Source organism: Hyperoodon ampullatus (assembly GCF_949752795.1).
Source record: "Hyperoodon ampullatus genome assembly, chromosome: 4".
Taxonomy (NCBI): Eukaryota; Metazoa; Chordata; class Mammalia; order Artiodactyla; family Ziphiidae; genus Hyperoodon; species Hyperoodon ampullatus.
This window is the reverse complement of record NC_136917.1, coordinates 145,621,870-145,640,667: the sequence shown is the minus strand read 5'-3', so window position 1 is coordinate 145,640,667 and position 18,798 is coordinate 145,621,870. Positions and strand designations below refer to the sequence as shown.

The 18,798-nt window shown below is 32.0% G+C and overlaps 1 protein-coding gene across 1 annotated transcript in view; it reads left to right on the top strand.

Annotated features, from left to right (window-relative positions):
- The window catches only part of NIPBL (NIPBL cohesin loading factor), a gene marked incomplete at its 5' end in the record, with an annotated part of 115,755 nt that overhangs the window by 47,765 nt on the left and 49,192 nt on the right, over positions 1-18,798 (top strand). The window contains 14 exons of the mRNA XM_079702333.1: positions 701-895; positions 1,136-1,207; positions 1,305-1,394; positions 2,944-3,047; positions 6,345-6,431; positions 8,670-8,901; positions 9,705-9,856; positions 10,400-10,480; positions 10,945-11,045; positions 12,467-12,605; positions 14,402-14,484; positions 15,069-15,201; positions 16,266-16,409; positions 18,565-18,654. Of these exons, the coding sequence (XP_079558459.1) occupies positions 701-895; positions 1,136-1,207; positions 1,305-1,394; positions 2,944-3,047; positions 6,345-6,431; positions 8,670-8,901; positions 9,705-9,856; positions 10,400-10,480; positions 10,945-11,045; positions 12,467-12,605; positions 14,402-14,484; positions 15,069-15,201; positions 16,266-16,409; positions 18,565-18,654 (1,703 nt within the window). The remainder of the gene's footprint in view (positions 1-700; positions 896-1,135; positions 1,208-1,304; positions 1,395-2,943; positions 3,048-6,344; positions 6,432-8,669; positions 8,902-9,704; positions 9,857-10,399; positions 10,481-10,944; positions 11,046-12,466; positions 12,606-14,401; positions 14,485-15,068; positions 15,202-16,265; positions 16,410-18,564; positions 18,655-18,798) is intronic.

Here is an 18,798-nt window from a genome sequence, read left to right as displayed (position 1 = left end):
AGAATGGGGAAGGGATTGAAGGTAACATACATAAATATGCTTACCTAGCACGCATAAGCTTACAAGTTGTCTCCTTGGGTTTAAGCAAGTATGTTGTTGGAGAACTGAATTCAATATGTGAGTATTTACAACTATACAGGTTTATTCTGTCTTTGTAGTTTGCGATGTTAGGTTATCAGAGTTTGTTGAATTTATAGCTGAGTTGTGGGCTTAACTTGGCTGTTAATTGACAGTATGCATGGTTACCCACATTCTGTAACACTTTCTCAAAAGTTTACTTTTCCTCCAAACCCCACTCCCCATCAACACTCCAAATGCTTAAAGGTGTTTCTGGTTTTTATCCAAACTCTAGATAAAGTTTGTTTTATATGTCTTAATTAACCCTGAAGTTCAGATATTATGTTTACTGACTCACTGAATACCTCTTTGAAATGAGCACTGTGGTTTAATTCCCAGAACATTCCTATCTACATTTATTAGCAAACCCATTTCATGTAAAATTTTCTAAATCTAGATAAATACTAAAATAAGTGATACCATTTCTGTACCATAATTTATATTTCTGCTTAAACAGAATGATTCAGAATTTCCTAGACCCACACAATGAAGATTTTTTCTTCCATGTAATTCATTTTTAAAGTACAAGTTTTAATAGTCTTTTAAATGAGGTAAATTATTTGTCATGGGGATTTGCTTCTAGCCTCTAGGAAACGACATAAAAAAGATGATGATAAAGCTTGGGAATATGAAGAGCGTGACAGAAGAAGCTCTGGGGATCATAGGAGAAGTGGCCATTCTCATGAAGGAAGAAGGAGTTCAGGTGGTCGTTATCGAAACCGAAGCCCGTCAGATTCTGACATGGAAGATTATTCTCCTCCTCCCAGCCTTAGTGAGGGTAATTCATCAGTGTCAACGGCTTTCTTACATAAGCTGATTTTAAATTTAGGGCTTTAACTTTGAAGAATTTTTATACCTTTTTTATGGACTAATTAACAACTAATTTTTAATCAAGACAAAAGTTTGGATTGGCAATGATTATTGTTAAAGTATTTAATGTTCAGGAAGAAAGTGAAACAAATACATATATTTTAAGTTGTAATTACTGCATTTCAGTATTTCTTTTTGTTCATTTTAGTTGCTAGAAAAATGAAGAAAAAAGAAAAACAGAAGAAGCGGAAAGCTTATGAACCAAAATTAACACCTGAAGGTAACATTTTAGTTTGTCTTTATTCATAGTCTTCAACTTCAGTTTTCTACTTGGAATGTGGATAATAAGTTTTGGGGGTTTTTTTCCTCTGTTCCAGAAATGATGGATTCTTCAACTTTTAAGAGATTCACAGCCTCAATAGAGAATATTTTGGATAACTTAGAAGATATGGATTTTACTGCATTTGGTAAAATCATTTTAAAATATATTTATTTACCTCTAAATATAAACTGAATTTAAGATATATTTATTTACCTATGTGTTAAGCTTTCTGCCAGTTACTCTAGTGGATACAGAGGCATGGTTTGTGCTCTTAAGAAACTTGAAACCTAGCTGTGGAGTCAAGTCTAGTCTGTTATCAAGTAACTGAAAACTTTGGTATAAAAATCAAGTATTAAATTAGTTAAATGTTGATAGTGTTTTTTTAAGAGTCCTGAGAGTGCAGCTCCCACAGTAGGTTAGAATAATTAGGGAAGCCTTTATGCAGATGAAACTTGAATGGGCCCTAGATAAGATGGGTACTAATATGAGCAAAGATGCAGAAATAGGAACATATTTAATTTATTCTAAAAGCCAATATTTATTAAATAATTACTGTTTGTCAGTAGTATGTTAAGTGCTAGAGGTGCAGAGATAAATACCCCAACCCCTGGCTTTAAATAATACAGAATCTAATATGGAAAACAAAATAGAAAAACAATCAGAATACAGTAGGATTAATGTAATATTACATTTACGGTAATATGTAAAGGTCATATCTATAGATCTAAAGGTGTTAGGATTATAATAAACACTGCTTACAGTGTTTAGAGCTACTCTCAACAATTTTATGCCACTTTCAGTAGATACAAACACTAATTTATACAAAAGCTAGATGGCGTACAATAATTCTGATATTAGTACATCTATTTGAAAATGCATTAAAAGGTATATTACCCTTTATTTTAAAAGTATTTGTTTTTGTGACAGTTACTTGCCTAAGTATCATTAATGCATTTCCCCATTATTTGAAATATCTGTCTCATCATTTCTAAAACTTTCCAATTCTGTGCTGGGAAACTGTCTTCCATGTCATTTAAGATCCCAACAGGATGTCATATGGCACTCTCAAGTTAGGATAATTTGAGAAGGAGATATTTACAAAGAGACTGATTACAAAGATGGGGGCAGAATACAGCCAAAACCCAGACTTGGAACTTTTACCATCCCTGCACCCAAAGGAACAAGGGTAAAGTGAAATCAACAGAACTCAGTCAATAGGAAAAGGAAAAAAAGTTGTAGAATAGGTTGCCGTGAAAAAAGAAGTAATCTTTTGGTCAGAGGACATAGGCAACTTGAGCAGACCTTGCAAGGAAGGAGTCAGGGATATAAATACCCTGACCTCACTCTCCTTCTCTTTGATCTTCTGACAGGGCAACCCACTGGCTGAACCCAAACAGAAGCCAGAGGGCATGGGAGACTGTTGATGTAGTCCATACAGGTCAGCCTCCTGGGGCAGACAGTTTGGTTGAGAAGGGTCATAAAGTAGTAAAGATAAGATATATCATCTTCCCATCTTAGTCAGAGCTCTAATTTTAACCTCTGCCCCCTTTCATTCAGGATTTGCTTGTGGTTTACAGAGGCATCCTAGGATGTTATTTTAGTTTGTTTGTATATCCAGAAATTATTAAGAAGTAAAGCTTACTATTTTGAGCTGTTTCTTTTACCTAAACTATGTGTTTGGATTGGTTTTTCAGGTGATGATGATGAAATTCCTCAGGAACTGCTGTTAGGAAAACATCAGCTTAACGAACTTGGCAGTGAATCTGCTAAAATTAAAGCAATGGGTATAATGGATAAGGTATCTACTAAAGTAAAATTTATAACTTTACTTAATTGAAATTAAAGTTTTAAAGGTAAATTGCAAAGTTTACATAAAGTAAGTAATGATGAAAAGAAAATTCATGGTTGCCTTCTGAGAGTGTAACAGAATTATTATTACTATTTTTAAATAAATTTATTTATTGTATTTATTTATTTTTGGCTGCATTGGGTCTTCCTTGTGGTGCACAGGCTTCTCATTGCACTGGCTTCTCTTGTTGAGGAGCACGGGCTGTAGGTGCATGGGCTTCAGTAGTTGTGGCTCTCAGGCTCTAGAGCGCAGGCTCAGTAGTTGTGGCACACAGCTTAGTTGCTCCACAGCTCCCAGACCAGTGATCGAACCTGTATCCCCTGCATTGGCAGGCAGATTCTTAACCACTGTGCCACCAGGGAAGTCCCCAGAATTATTTCTTAGAAAAAAACAACAAAGCTTGAATCAAAGAAATATTCTGCAATCATTCGAAAGAAAATAATTTTTGCATTGAAAGAGGCATAGTCCTGGATTTTTGTCACTTTATTTTTTTCATTGTCTTACATATTTAGATGATTTAAATGCAGAAATACACTAAATTTTTCTTTGACATTTCCTTTAGCCATTTACATTGGTGAAAGAGTAAAGCCATGGTTTTAACACATTAATTGTTGGGGTTTTTTTTAGTTTATTTATTGAAGTATAGTTGATTTACAATGTGTTAATTTCTGCTGTACAGCAAAGTGATTCAGTTATACATCTATATATATTCTTTTTCAGATTCTTTTCTATTATAGTTTATCACAGGATATTGAATGTAGTTCCCTGTGCTATACCTTGTTGTTTATCCATCCTATATATAATAGCTTGCATCTGCTAATCCCAAACTCCCAGTCCTTCCCTTCCCCACTCCCCCACCCCCTTGGCAACTACAAGTCTGTTCTCTATGTCTGTTAACACATTAATTGTTAATAAGTACAGAACCTCATTGCTGTAGGCTTTATAATGACTTTCGTGAGTTGTCTTTCCTCTGAGCTCTCTGTTGCTGAGTAGTCTCATTACACTAATGGAATAGCAGAATATTTTTTCATTAATAATAACTTTAAACAGTAGTGACAGCATCAAGGGCTAGCTCCCCATAATCTTTATGAGCTACCAGTCACCCCCTAAACCACTGCATGATTGCTATGCAAATATAATTTCAAGACAAATCCTCTCTCCTCCTCTTCTAATCAGGCTCCTCTTACATAGAATTATCTACTCGTCTTAAGTTTCTTAGTCTATAATGTAGAGATAATGATTTGTTCTCCAAGAATAGTAAAAGAATTAATAGAAGACTATATTTACCTGAAGAAGTTATCCTCTTAACAAATTAAACTTATTTATTGAGTTTTAAAGTAGACTGGGAAATATTTGAACATTTTTCTCCAAAGTGAAGATATAATCACTTATTCATTTTGTATTCATTTATATTAGTTTCAGGTGTACAAGGTAACAATTCAATATTTGTATGTATTGCAAAATGATACAACAGTAAATCTAGTTAACATCATCACCACACATAGTTACAGTTTTTTTCTTATGATGAGACCTTTAAGTTCTGTTCTCTTAGCAACTTGCAAATATAAACTGCAGTATTATTACCTATAGTCACTGTGCTGTACATTATATTCCCAGGACTTACTTATCTCATAACTGGAAATTTGTACCTTTTGACCACCTTCACCAACTTCACCCACCCCCAGTTCCCACCTTTAGCAACCACCAATGTGTTCTTTATATCTATGAATTATTTTTTTTTAGATTCCACATATAGGTGAGATCATAATGGCATTTATCTTTCTCTGTCTGACTTACTTCTCTTAGCATAATGCCATCAAGGTCCATCCATGTTGTTGCAAATGGCAAGATTTCCTTCTTTTTCATGGCTGAATACACACACACACACACACCACATTTTCTTTATCCATTCATCTACCAGTGGACACTTTGGTTGCTTCCATGTCTTGGCTATTGTAAATAATCCTCTACTGAACATGGGGGTGCATATAGCTTATGAAGTTAGTGTTTTTGTGTTCTTCAGATATGTACCCAGAAGTGGAATTGTTTGATTATATGGTAGTTCTATTTTTAATTTTTTGAGGAGCCTCCATACTGGTTTTCCATAGTGGCAGCACCAATTTACATTCCTACCGACCGTGCACAAAGGTTCCTTGAGTTTGGTTTTTAAAGCTATACAGACATATCACATAATTAACCAAGAATTAATGTACTATTAGTTCACATTGCTATTACTGTGTGCAGTGAGGGACATGTTGATTTCTTTTGTATACAGGAATATGGCTTCAGTTTTCTGAAGTGCCAATGCCAATCTTAGGTTTTATTTCATAAGTTCTAGAGTTACATGTAGCTAATATTTCTATTTTAAAAGGTGAATTTGCTGAATATTTTCAAAGCATGGACAGTTTACCAAAAGTCTCAGTAGTTTAATCTGTTGTGAAATTATCTAAAGCAATATTTGGGGGAAATTTTTTCTGGAAGCCAGCATAGGAATAATCAAAATGTACTTAATGTCAGGTTATTCTATTGATGCTCCCATTTGACTCTTCTGGCTCATTCCAGTAAGTGTCCTAGCTGCATGATAAGAGTCTAAAAGGAGACCTATTCAATCAAGGGAATGAGTAACAGTTGCTTCCTCGCAGAACCTCTAAATCAACTATTAATTTTTTAAATATAGAAAACATTATTTGTAAGAAATGAAACAGATATTTTAAAAATAAGAAAAATTTCTACCAAATAAAGCAGTGTTATCACATTTGTAACTTTTATCATTCTCAGATTCAGGCTTCTGTTATTCAAAATATTACCTGGGATTTTAAGATACCTGCTAAATAACATTGTAGTGTGGAAACCATGTTATAATTAATTCAACAGATGAAATGTTTAGAGAGTGTGTGTTTGTGCCTGTGTGTTCGTATGCATGTTCAGTGTCACTTTCATAAGAGCAAAGGACCAGACATCAGAACAAATTCAGTCTTAACTAGCTATGTGGTAAGATTTGAGTTAATAACATACATACGTGCCCATTCTGTGTTTGCTATCTGTCTTTCGAAAACAAGTAATTAAGTTCTCTACATAATCATTTTAGTAGAGGATCTAAGTAGGAAAGTTTTATTTTTCCACTCTTTAAGAGGGTGTTAATGCTGTATATTCCATTGGCCAAAGGGAATAATTGTACAGAATAGTTCTTGAATAATTTATTACGTTTACCAATGATTGATGAAAGAATTTATGTTTCAATTTTAGCTTTCCACTGACAAAACTGTGAAAGTCCTAAATATCTTGGAGAAGAATATTCAAGATGGGTCAAAGCTCTCCACTTTGTTAAATCATGTAAGTTTAAGATCCATGTTGTTAATTTTACCCTTTCTATTGTTAAGATGTAACATTTTTCATATGGAATTTGATTTATAGGGAAAATTCCAAATTTCATTAATTTGAGCTTGTTACCACATTTACTAGTTCACATTTAGCCTTGCAGTTAGAATTGGATTTTTAGCTGTTTAAAATTAATGTTACACATTATCAATTCACAGCTTTGATACAAATAAGAATAGTAACAGATGTAAACTCATTCAATTCAAAAGACCATTCTTTAATCTTAATCCTTTTGTAAGTGGATGAGTGTTTAAAATGTCTTTTCATTTATAAAATGTTAGTAGGTAGTAATTCTTTTCATTGACCTTCCCTGGAGAAATAAATAGCTGGAAACCTTATGGTGATTTCCTAATGTATCCTAAAATGTTAATCCTTATGTATTGTTTTTATATCTAGCTCAAATGGTTTTTGAAAGGATGTTAAATAAATTAATTCATGTAACCTGCTTAACAATGTCTGGCACATTATAAGTTCTCAATAAATGTTAACTGCAACTGTCGTTAGATTTTAGTATGTTTTATCAGAAGCAGTGGCAACGTGGTATAATGATTTATGAACTGGGATCTACCTTCCTAGCATTATAGCAGACTTTCAAAATCATATGTGCATTTGAATTGATCTTGGTGTCTAACATTAATGAATTCAAACATTAATGCTTATAGGAATTTAATGTAAGAGATAAGGATTTGGGAATGTTTTGAGTTAATGAAATTTCTTTATTTTTAAATGACTGATTACAAAAGTAGTGTATTATAGAAAATTTTCAAAACACAAAAAACAGAAAGGTTCAATTTTCATCCAGCAGTAACCACTGTTAACAGTTTTGGTAGGTAATACTTCCATTCTCATATATACATACGTACTGTATGTATTTAGCACATGCACTGGATTATATCTCGTGAGGGAAATGTTCTTGATGTTTGCAGAAGCCACAGGAGTGCTAAGTGATCTACATGGAATTTAAAAATGTAGAGAAATAATCTCAGGTGGTACTTCTATGCTTTATTAAATATATCCATATTTTTCCAGTGCCCTTTTTAAATTAGTTTTTGAATCATAGAAACTAAGGGATTAGAGGACCTATAGTGGCAATATATTAACTACAAGTTTTATTTAAAACACTTTGGCAAGAAATTGTGGTAAATATGAAGAATCTACAGTTCTGGAGAACTGGCTGACTCAGTTTTAATGAAATTATTTTCATTCCTGAAAACCTGAGCACTATTTAGTGTGTTGCATTTAAGCCTTAATGTTTGATACGAGTGATGAACCTCCTAAACTGACTCTTTGAAATGGCAATTTCAATATCAAAGAAAAGTTACTTTATTTTTTTAAGTAGGTATGTAAGTAGTGAAATGAAAGAAAGTTAGAGAGAGAGTTTTTAGGCATTAGTGATTTAGAAAGCCCTTCTCTGTTTTACAAATATTATACTTTTATTTATTCCTTTTCCCAATGTTATAAGCTTTGAATAGCATGCATACACAAGCATTCCTAGAACACAAAGTTGCTAACTAAGGATGTGATAGAAGAATTTTCACTTTAAAAGTAAGATTAAAAGCACTTTTTCCCAATTGTAATGCAGGTTGCTGATGTGTAAATTAAAATATAGTCTGTCAGTTGTTGAATTACCTATTTTAGAAAATAAATTATGTTTTCAGTAGTCTACATAATCACCACTTTTTAATCTCAGTTCCAAAAATACAGTATTGTTGAAAAACAGTTATTAGGAGTGATTGAGTCGATAACATTTTACTACTTTTAAATAAGGGTCTATCCTTTGTTGTTAATTTTTGTTTTTATCTCACAAGAGCAAGCAGAACTAAAAAGCTTTAATATTATCATAATGTTTTTAACCCCAAACACAAAATGATTTATGTATAATTATGATCTTTAGCTAAAATAGTAGATTTGAATAAATTATACAGAAGATAAACATAACTATAAGTTTGTTATTGGAATGTCATTTAGTGGTGAAATTAGGAGATAAGAGTACATTATGTTTGAAAACATTGAAACAAAAATCATACTTAATGTAATATAAGTATTTGTACTTCATTCCTGATATTCTTTAAATATACACACACCATAACTCTCACCAAGTTTTCAACTGTGAAAATCAAATATAATTTTTAAAAATATTTTAACCTATAAATGTGTTTATTTCCATTTCATTAACAATGTACTGTTTTATAGAATAATGATACTGAAGAAGAAGAAAGGTTATGGAGAGACCTTATTATGGAGAGAGTGACAAAATCAGCAGATGCCTGTCTTACGACTATCAACATTATGACATCCCCTAACATGCCAAAAGCTGTATATATTGAGGATGTAATCGAAAGAGTTATACAGTACACTAAATTTCATTTGCAGAATACACTTTATCCTCAGTATGATCCTGTTTACAGATTAGATCCTCATGGAGGTTAGTTCGCCCTTTTATACTGATAGTTTTTTAGTATAATATCAAAATTACCTGTTATATAATTTTACCACGTCGATGGGTCAGAATGCAGTGACTTAAAATGGCACCAAAATTGTTTGATTATATAAATTGTAATAAACACTGACTTACATTTGACTAGAATATAAAACTTGTTTTAATCCAGTACTTGTTCAGTAATAATTTCTTTAGCAACTATTTACATATAATAAGAAGTAATTTCTACTGGTCTGAGATTTTCCCAGATAATAGTAGCTTCTGGTTCCATTTATCACTCCCCCCAAATTTTACCCAAAATATTATCTACAAAATGGATTGATCAAAGGTATATAATTCTTTCTCTTATTTATAATCTTTATAAATTAGTCATGTATGTTAACATGTATACATTTAAAGAGAGGAGGGTAAACTTGGATCACGAATACCTACCGTTAATTACCTGTTGTTTAATTATTGCAAGTTGATTTCAAGGGAAATATAATCTTAATATCCTGCTCCAGTCAGTGGAAAAAAATAGAAATAAAGTAATCCTTAAGATACAAGAATTTAGTAGCCATTGAAATGTACCATGAATTATCTGTTACAAGAATGTTGACTTTCTAACTGAATATTCCCTAAAGAATAATTTTCTCTTTTAATAAATAGACAGCTTTATTTGCCAGATTGTACTTTTATATGGGGGGGGAAAGGTGTGTTCTTTTAATTCAGAAAGCAGTTTTATTACTTTTTAATAAACATTATTAAAAGTTGATATATTCCTTGTTTTGAATTTTTTTTCATTTTAGGAGGCTTATTAAGTTCAAAGGCAAAACGGGCTAAATGTTCTACCCATAAGCAAAGAGTAATAGTAATGCTTTATAATAAAGTTTGTGACATTGTTAGCAGCTTATCAGAACTACTAGAAATACAGCTTCTTACAGATACAACAATTCTTCAGGTAAGTTTTTTTCAAGCATTTTCCATATTTCTAGACCAAAAAAATAAAGGAGAATAAGGGACCTCTCTCACTCAATAATAATACCAGCACTATGTTAATTTTTTCCATTCAGAGTATTTTATATCTAAATGGAAGAAATAAGAGTTTAGGGCAGTTTTAAAAGAAACATTTGGGGCAGAAGACAGGTGAATGTAGTATAAATTCTAAACTGTAAATTATTTGAAAGATAAATGATCATTTCCTTTAAAATGTGTCAGGATGCTTCTTCCGGAACAGTGAACTATTTTTTGTTTTTTACATTCCTGTGACATTTATCAATCCAGAAGTTAGAAATCAGAGGAATGGCAGCTATGAAGGAAGGTCTGTGCTAATTTGCTTGAGGGTGAAAGGGAACAAAAGGAAAAACTAGGTGCTGATTGATGAGGGAAAAGAAAATGCTCTCAGTGTTTTCCAGAAGTTTATGAATGCTTTGGGATTTAGTAAGGTAGAATGGTCCTGAAATCTATTACAGATGTGTACTGATTACTATCTGTGTCTGTGCAGGTATCATCAATGGGAATAACACCATTTTTTGTGGAAAATGTCAGTGAATTACAATTGTGTGCCATTAAGTTAGTCACTGCAGTAAGTATAATCAGTTCACGTTTTTAGTTATCTCTCAGAAAAATAACAGTGGTATCGTTCAATCCAAATGTGCAAAAACTAATGCAGATTTGAGTTTTCCGTGAGGACTGTTTTAGTATGCCTTAGATTTCAAACACTTCTAAATATTTTAAAATATTTCAGTTAATAATTTCTTAATATTTACTATAAAATCAATTATTTTAAATCATTTAAATCTTGGCTTACGTTTCATACCCAAGATATTGTATTCCTCTAGATGAAACTAGCATACTATGACTTCTACAAGAATGTCATAATTAATGATAGAAAAGTTGAGCAAATTAAGTCATTGCCATCGAAGATGATGAAAACATTTTCATTCTAAATGGCAGATAATATTTTTTATCACATGGTATAGTATCATTTTTGTTTATTTTCAAATAATTATAACAAACTTAATTTGGAATCTTATAATTACTAAATAGGTATTCTCAAGATATGAAAAACATAGGCAGTTAATTTTGGAAGAAATTTTTACGTCACTTGCAAGATTACCTACCAGCAAGAGGAGCTTAAGGAACTTCAGGTAACCAACTATAGCAAAGTCCAAGTATAATGAAGAACTCCATTGTACTGTAGCCATCATATTTTAATTCTTTATCATTTCTGTCTGATTTTTATTTTAATGATCAAATAAAAGAGAGGCAATTCAGTCTCAGAACAGCGTGAAGAATACCTTAGGTGTGAGAAATAACAATGCACATTTTAGAGACTTAAAAGTTCAGTGATTCTCAAGTGTAAAGATCTGGGGCAAGAATTTTCAGTCTTGACGTTATTGACATTTTGGGCCAGATAATAATTTATTTGCAGTGCTGTCCTGTACATAGTAAGATGCTTAGCAGCATCCTTGACCTCTACCTAATAGATACCAAAAGAAATGCACCTTTTCAAATTATGATCACCAAAATTTTCACTAGACACTGGCAAATGTCCTCTGAAGGGCAAAATCATCCCTGGTTAAGAACTGTTGGCCTGTGAGAAGAGCAATAGGAAATACGGCTCCAGAGTCAGAGGCAGTTCAAGGATTTTATAAGCCTTACGAAGGAACTTGAACTTAATCCTTTATACAGTAGTAAGTCATTACATAATATTTTTAAAAGAGAGCTGAAAAATTACTCTAACAGAAGTATAGAAAATAGACATGATGATTAAACACTCTTAATCACTAAGCACAGAGTAACTAAGGAATGTTATCCACTGCTGTGGTCAGCATATTACCTTTGTTGGCATAGGTAATCATCATCATTTTCATAACTATCATTATAATATTCCTGGCTGATTAAATGTGTTGACCTAGTATATAGGGTTATATTTAGATTGCTTTGAAGGCTGTCTTCTGTAAAATAATTGTTTTTATCCTAATTTTTTAGACTGTGTATTGATAAACATCTATTGTCCATTAAAACCTGAAGAAAAGCTGTCAATATCTAAAGGAATTCTTACATTTTTAACTATCTTTTTAAACAAAAAGATTTAAAAGTTGATATTTTATATTCTGTGTCATAAAATATTCTATAGCATACAGTATATTCTATGTCACTCATACTCTAACATATGATCAGGAGCTGACTATGTAGCAGATTTTAATAAGAAAATGAATACCAGAATGCCTGGGCATTGGGAAATCCTGAAGACTTCTCACTTTAAAAATGATTTTGAAAAATATTGATATTTTTCAGAATATCTGCAGTACATATATAAAGTATAGAATTTTATATTAAATACTGCATTTTTCCTTTGACTTTTAATTATCTATGCATAGGCATTTAGTTGGTTTTTTGATAAGTTAGAAATAATTAGACTGAAGGACACTATTATAAGCAGTAAAGACAATGCCTAGAAATATTGGTAAAGAAAGCATCCTGAAACTTTCAGATCATAGATGACATGTAAAATGAAATTCTCTTCATACTCTGTAAGATTTAAATATTTTCTTCTCCATTAAAGGTTAAACAGTAGTGATATGGATGGAGAGCCTATGTATATTCAGATGGTTACAGCACTGGTTTTACAACTAATTCAGTGTGTGGTACACTTACCGACATCAGAGAAGGACTCTAATTCAGAAGAGGACTCAAATAAAAAAGTAAGGAATCATTTGTAAGTTTTATAACTGTATTTTTATAGGAGGAAGCAACTATATTCTCTGCCATTCTTATAAAACTGAAGTTCTTTTTTTTGTTTTTTTTTTTTTTTTGTGTGTGTGTGGTATGCGGGCCTCTCACTGTTGTGGCCTCTCCCGTTGCGGAGCACAGGCTCCGGATGCGCAGGCTCAGCAGCCATGGCTCACGGGCCCAGCCGCTCCGCGGCATATGGGATCCTCCCAGACCGGGGCACGAACCCGTATCCCCTGCATCGGCAGGCGGACTCTCAACCACTGCGCCACCAGGGAGGCCCAAAACTGAAGTTCTTAATTAGGCCTTCATGACTGGGCTTACAGATCCTTGTAGAGCGTTAAACTAAGTTTTAGGAGACTTGAGTTCTTGTCCTGACTATTATATCCACCAGTCATGAAACATACAAATCATTTTAATCTGAGTTTGTTTCTTCAGCTATAAAATGGGAATGATAATACCTAACAAGCCTACTATTACAAGACTCAAGTGAGATATTGAATGTGAAAGTGAATAATATTATAATTATAATATGTAGTATCTATAATCACATATAGTAAATAATCGTTAATATAATTAATGTTAAATTCATGCAGAAAATGAGTTTATGCCCTCACTATTGAGTAACTTATAGCTAAGATTTGCTTTTGGTTTTGTAGCTCTTACCCATCAACACTTAAAATTTTTCTAAGTTTTATAGTTTTACCTCAAAGAAGTTCAAAAGAAAGAGGGATAATTTTATTTCCTAATTCTGTTATAGTCGTGGCTGTGTGTATAATAATAAATAATAAAGTGACTGGTTAATAAAGTATAAAATGAATATCAAAAATGTTGAGGTCCCTGTTGTTCTCCCCTTCTCCTAATCTTACTGTTCTCTTTTCAGTTTTTCTTTCCTTACCATTGGTGAATGTTTATCTTCATCCATTTATTTATTTATTTATCTGTATAAATTTGATACAGAATTTTTTAATTTACATAAATGATATAGTGACATATTTACAGCTAATTTTTTCACTCACCATTGTTTTTAGTACATGTAACTAATGCTAGATTCTTTTTGATTTAGGTTAAACACATCATATATGACATACAACTTGAAGCAAAAGTTTCTCTAGATATACTTAGAAATAGAATATTAAATCATAGTGTACATGCACTTTTAACTTCACTGGAACTTGTCAGTTTTCTCACTAAAGTGGTGTTCTAGTTTACATTCTTTTTGATTTTGCCTAGTCTGGTTAGTATGAAATGATACCGTGTTTTATTTTGCATTTTTCTGGTTACTAGTGAACTTTTTCATATATTTATTCACTTTTTGGGTTTCCACAACTTAGAATTAACTATTTATATCCTGGTCTTTAAATTTCTAATGAAGGAGTTGAATTTTTTTAGTATTATATTCTAGCATTCCATAAGCTTGGAGCTTCCAACTTTTTTTGAAATTCTTTTTGTGTTGATATTTTCAATCAAAATTGTTCTGATCATGATAAACAACTGTTGATATTTCATTTGTTAAACACATTTGTCACTCTTAACTTATTTTAATAAATAAAAATGGACTCTATCAATATTTTTATTTAGTTTTTATGAAGTATTGAAATATATTTAGTAGGCTAATTGTAGCTTCTCTTTTTATATATAATAGTTAAGATTTTTAGTATTTAAATGTATTGCCCCTATATTCAGTAATAACATGGCTATAGCAACTGAAATAACTTGTATGTTGGTTATTTCTTACATCTGTATAAATTCATTTTTCTCAATCTAGGTTGACCAAGATGTTGTCATTACCAATTCTTATGAAACAGCCATGCGAACAGCCCAAAACTTCCTTTCCATCTTCCTTAAAAAGTGAGTAAAATTAACATAATCTGATTTTTGCCATATAGAGAATAGTTCATTTATTTTATGTAAAAGATTAATCCAACTTCCTGCCATAATCTGACCCTTGACTATATCTCACTGACCCCTGATTTCCTTATCTTTAAAATGAGGAAATTAGAATATTAAAAATCTAAAATTTTATGAACTTGCTCATATGTTGAACTACCAAAGTTAAAGTTCTAGATGGAAATTCTATAATTTTTTTTCAGTGAACTTTGGGACTTTCTAATTGAATAGGAAAGTTTGGGGAGAGAAGTTTCCTTAACTTTTATAAGAATTTATAGTAATCTCATAGAAAAGCAGTGGTCATTATTTAAAATGTGTTACACTTGCCAGAAAATTATGTTAATGTCAATAAATGAATTCCCTGTAGTAGGGGAAAAAATGAAGATTGAGAAACAGATTCATTTTAAACCATATTTTATTTAATGTACTCTCTTATACCATGTTTAGATATGAGAGAAGAGGAAAACTTAGTTAACAAAGTTTTAGTCATATTGGTGAACATGTCACCTAAATTCACAGCCTTTCCATTATTTATCTTTGAACAGATGTGGTAGTAAGCAAGGTGAAGAAGATTACAGACCACTATTTGAAAATTTTGTTCAAGACCTTCTTTCAACAGTCAATAAGCCTGAATGGCCAGCTGCTGAACTACTCCTTAGTTTGTTAGGGAGACTGTTGGTAAGAGTATAGCATTTAAAGATTATTAGATTACTAGAAGACAACATAATGAGGATGTACTCTGATTCACAGATGATGAATTCTTTAAAAATGTGTAAGGAAATATGACCATTGCATCTCTATTTTTGCATGTGCATAACTGTACACAATACTGTCAGTACCTTGTAGAAACTTTGAAATGTTGTGACTTTCGGTGCTTTCATTTCATTACATAGGGTAACAGTGCTTTAAAAAACTTTTTTTTGTTGTTGTTTTTTGTTTTGTTTTGTTTTGTTTGGAGGTATTGTTAGTTAAAAGCATCTCAACACTGAGTCATAAGTTATTGTAGTTAATTCATTTCAAAGCATGAAACTGATTAATGTGAACTCTGTCATCTTTAAGAGTATTTCTAAAAACATGACACGTTTTAGTCCTAATGTAATATTGTATTAGGGAAATGCAAAGAAATACTATTGTGATTTTTCTTTTTATCTTTAGACTACATTTGGACTTCTGCAATTGTTACAAAGTTTTGGGGACCTTACTTGTTGTCAGCTGGAAAACTTAATACTATTCTGAAACCAAGATAATTTTTCATAGGCATCAGAATTCCAGCCTAACAAATTCTTACTCAGTAATAATCCTATTTTATAGAGTTTAGCCTACATTTAAAGAAAGTGACTATGTTCTTAGGAAGGTTTAATTTTATAGATAGATAGATAGATATAGATATAGATATAGGTATAGATATATTTTTTTAATGAAAATGTTAAAAATTCCAGAAACTCAAAAGGCAATTACTGGGAGTTCCCTGGTGGCCTAGTCGTTAGGATCCTGGGCTTTCACTGCCATGGCCTGGGTTCAGTCCCTGGTCAGGGAACTAAGATCCCATACACTCTGGGGTGAAACCAAAAAAATAAAATAGAGTAAAAATTTTTTAAAAGTCAATTACTTTGTGGAACAATATCACAGGGGAAAAAAGTGTTTAAATTTCAAATAATACAACATAGATTTGGAATTTATAAGTTGCTATTAAAAATAGTATAAATTGGTTAAATTAAAACAAAATTATTTTTCATGTGTAGGTTCATCAATTCAGTAACAAGTCAACAGAGATGGCTTTAAGAGTGGCATCTCTTGATTACCTTGGAACTGTTGCTGCACGACTGAGGAAAGATGCTGTTACAAGCAAAATGGATCAAGGGTCTATAGAACGAATTTTAAAACAGGTATTGAGATAAAGAATTTGAATTTTGGGGATAAGTAATAGTTAAGTACTTTTTTTAGATATTCTTATGTTAGTGTTGCATTTCATTTTGTAGATTCAGAATAAAATCTTACTCCTAAAAATGGGCTTTTTCAAAAGCTCCACTGAGAAAATTTATACCGTAGGGTGAATTATGTGTAACAGGAACTTTCAGATGATTTATATAATCCTTAATTTACTTTTGGTGAACTACTGTTATGAATGTATGATGCTATTTTCTATTTGGTTTAACAATACCTTTTTTTTTTTTTAAACTATGGACGGGATGGTAGTAGTACTAAAAGTTACTTAAGAAAATTGATAGGTAAATAATCTCTAATCCTACCATGCACAATGCACAATGTTTTCATTTTCTTTCTACTCTTTTTTCTTTTTTTAATGTCCATAACCATATCCATTGCTGGCCATGACAAATGCCTCTAATTTTTTTTTCTTGTTACTATACTTTGTATTTTGAAATAATTTTAAACTTACAGAAAAGTTTTAAGAATAGTACAAAAAGCTCCCATTAATCTTTCACCCAGATCCCTTAGTGGTTGACATTTGCTTTATCATTCTTTTTCAAAATATACACGCATGTGTATCTGTATATGCATTTTTATTTTCTTCTGAACCATTTTGAGCAGACAGGATGCCCCCATGACCCCTGAATTTCAAAGTGTGATTCTCTGGACAAGCAGCACCAACTTTTATGTCACCTAGGAACTTGTTAGAAATGCAAATTCTCAGGACTCTCTCTGGAACTACTGAATCAGAAGCTCTGGTGGTGGGGACAAGTAGTCTGGTTTAACAGACCCTCCAGGTGATTCTGTTGAATGCTGAAGTTTGAGAACCACTGCGTTGTGTATGTTTTCTACAAACAAGAACTCTCACTTAAATATCCACAGCACAGCTATGAAAAAGCAAGAAATTACCATTAATATAATACTACCATTTAATGGAATATTACCATTCCTGTTGTATTTGATAGATTATCATTTGTTGCTATCATTATTGTAGCACTCAAATTGAACTAGATTTGACCAGTGGGAGCCCCTTTAAACTGCCTTTTGTATCTTTTTGATATCTTCCCATCTTTCCTAGAGGACTTTGTGGCACAAGATGTTTCAGACTCATCTTTTACTTTCCTTGTGCCAGCCCTGGAATCAGCCATTTCTCCAAGTATTGCTGATTCCTTTCATTGAAGAATGGTAACTAGGTGATTTTCAGTATTTCTGAGAGTAGACTTAGGACCTCTTATTTGCCACATACGGCCATGTATCGTACACTGTAAAACTTGAGGGGAGTGATCCTTGGTAAATATTTTTATGACTCTTGACATACTTCAAAAAGCCTTTGGAACTTTATAGTGTACTAGTTTACAGTTCCATGACTAATTTCTGAATGTATCCATTTCACTATACTCCAAGAACATAGGTTATTCTAATCTTTGTTTTCTACTTAGATATATTCTAAACCATATATTTGGCATTTCACATGGTAAACCAGAGAATAAGCTACAGACATTAATGTCAACTCAGAGTTAATTTCTGCTTCTGTATTGTTCTTGACAGAACCAAAGACTCAGTCCCTTTCTGATTCTAGATCAAATGCACAGCTCAAATATACCTACTGTATATTTAATATCCTACATGAAATAAAGTACTATTTTATGTTAATTGCAAATAAAAATATTTCCCTTTCAGAATGTTTTTTAAAAATAATATCCCAAAGACACCTGTAACACATAATAATTCAGACAATAATTAGTTTCCATTTGCTAGATTAAAAGTTTGGAGTTATCTCTTACCAAACAGAAAACCAGTGCTAGGACCTTCCTACCTCTGAAGATTTACATACATATTGTTCTAATAATTATTATGTCAGCTACTTACGAGCTTCTTTAAAGAAAGTTAACATGTAGTTCATAAAAATAAAGGCTAACCTCAGCTATTAATACACTTCAGCTATCAATATATAATGTTTTTCAAAAATAGTATTCTTCTGTTTCTTCCTATACTTATATTTTTATTTTTATCATTTATCAGATTTTCCCCTCAAATTTGTGTATGCCACTGGATGATTTGTTAAAGAACATTAGTAATATCTTTTTCGTTACTACTTGGTTTATTTTGTAGGTTTCAGGAGGAGAAGATGAAATCCAACAGTTGCAAAAAGCATTGCTTGATTACTTGGATGAAAACACTGAGACTGATCCTTCACTAGTGGTAGGATTCTGTTCTCCCCTTTTTTTGGAGAGTTTACATGTTTGTTTCAAACTTGTTCTGCAAGAAAATTGAGAAGTGTTGTGAAGAGGAAAGTTGTATTGGAATCTTGATTTTTAAAACAGGTGCATGATAGTCTAAACAGAA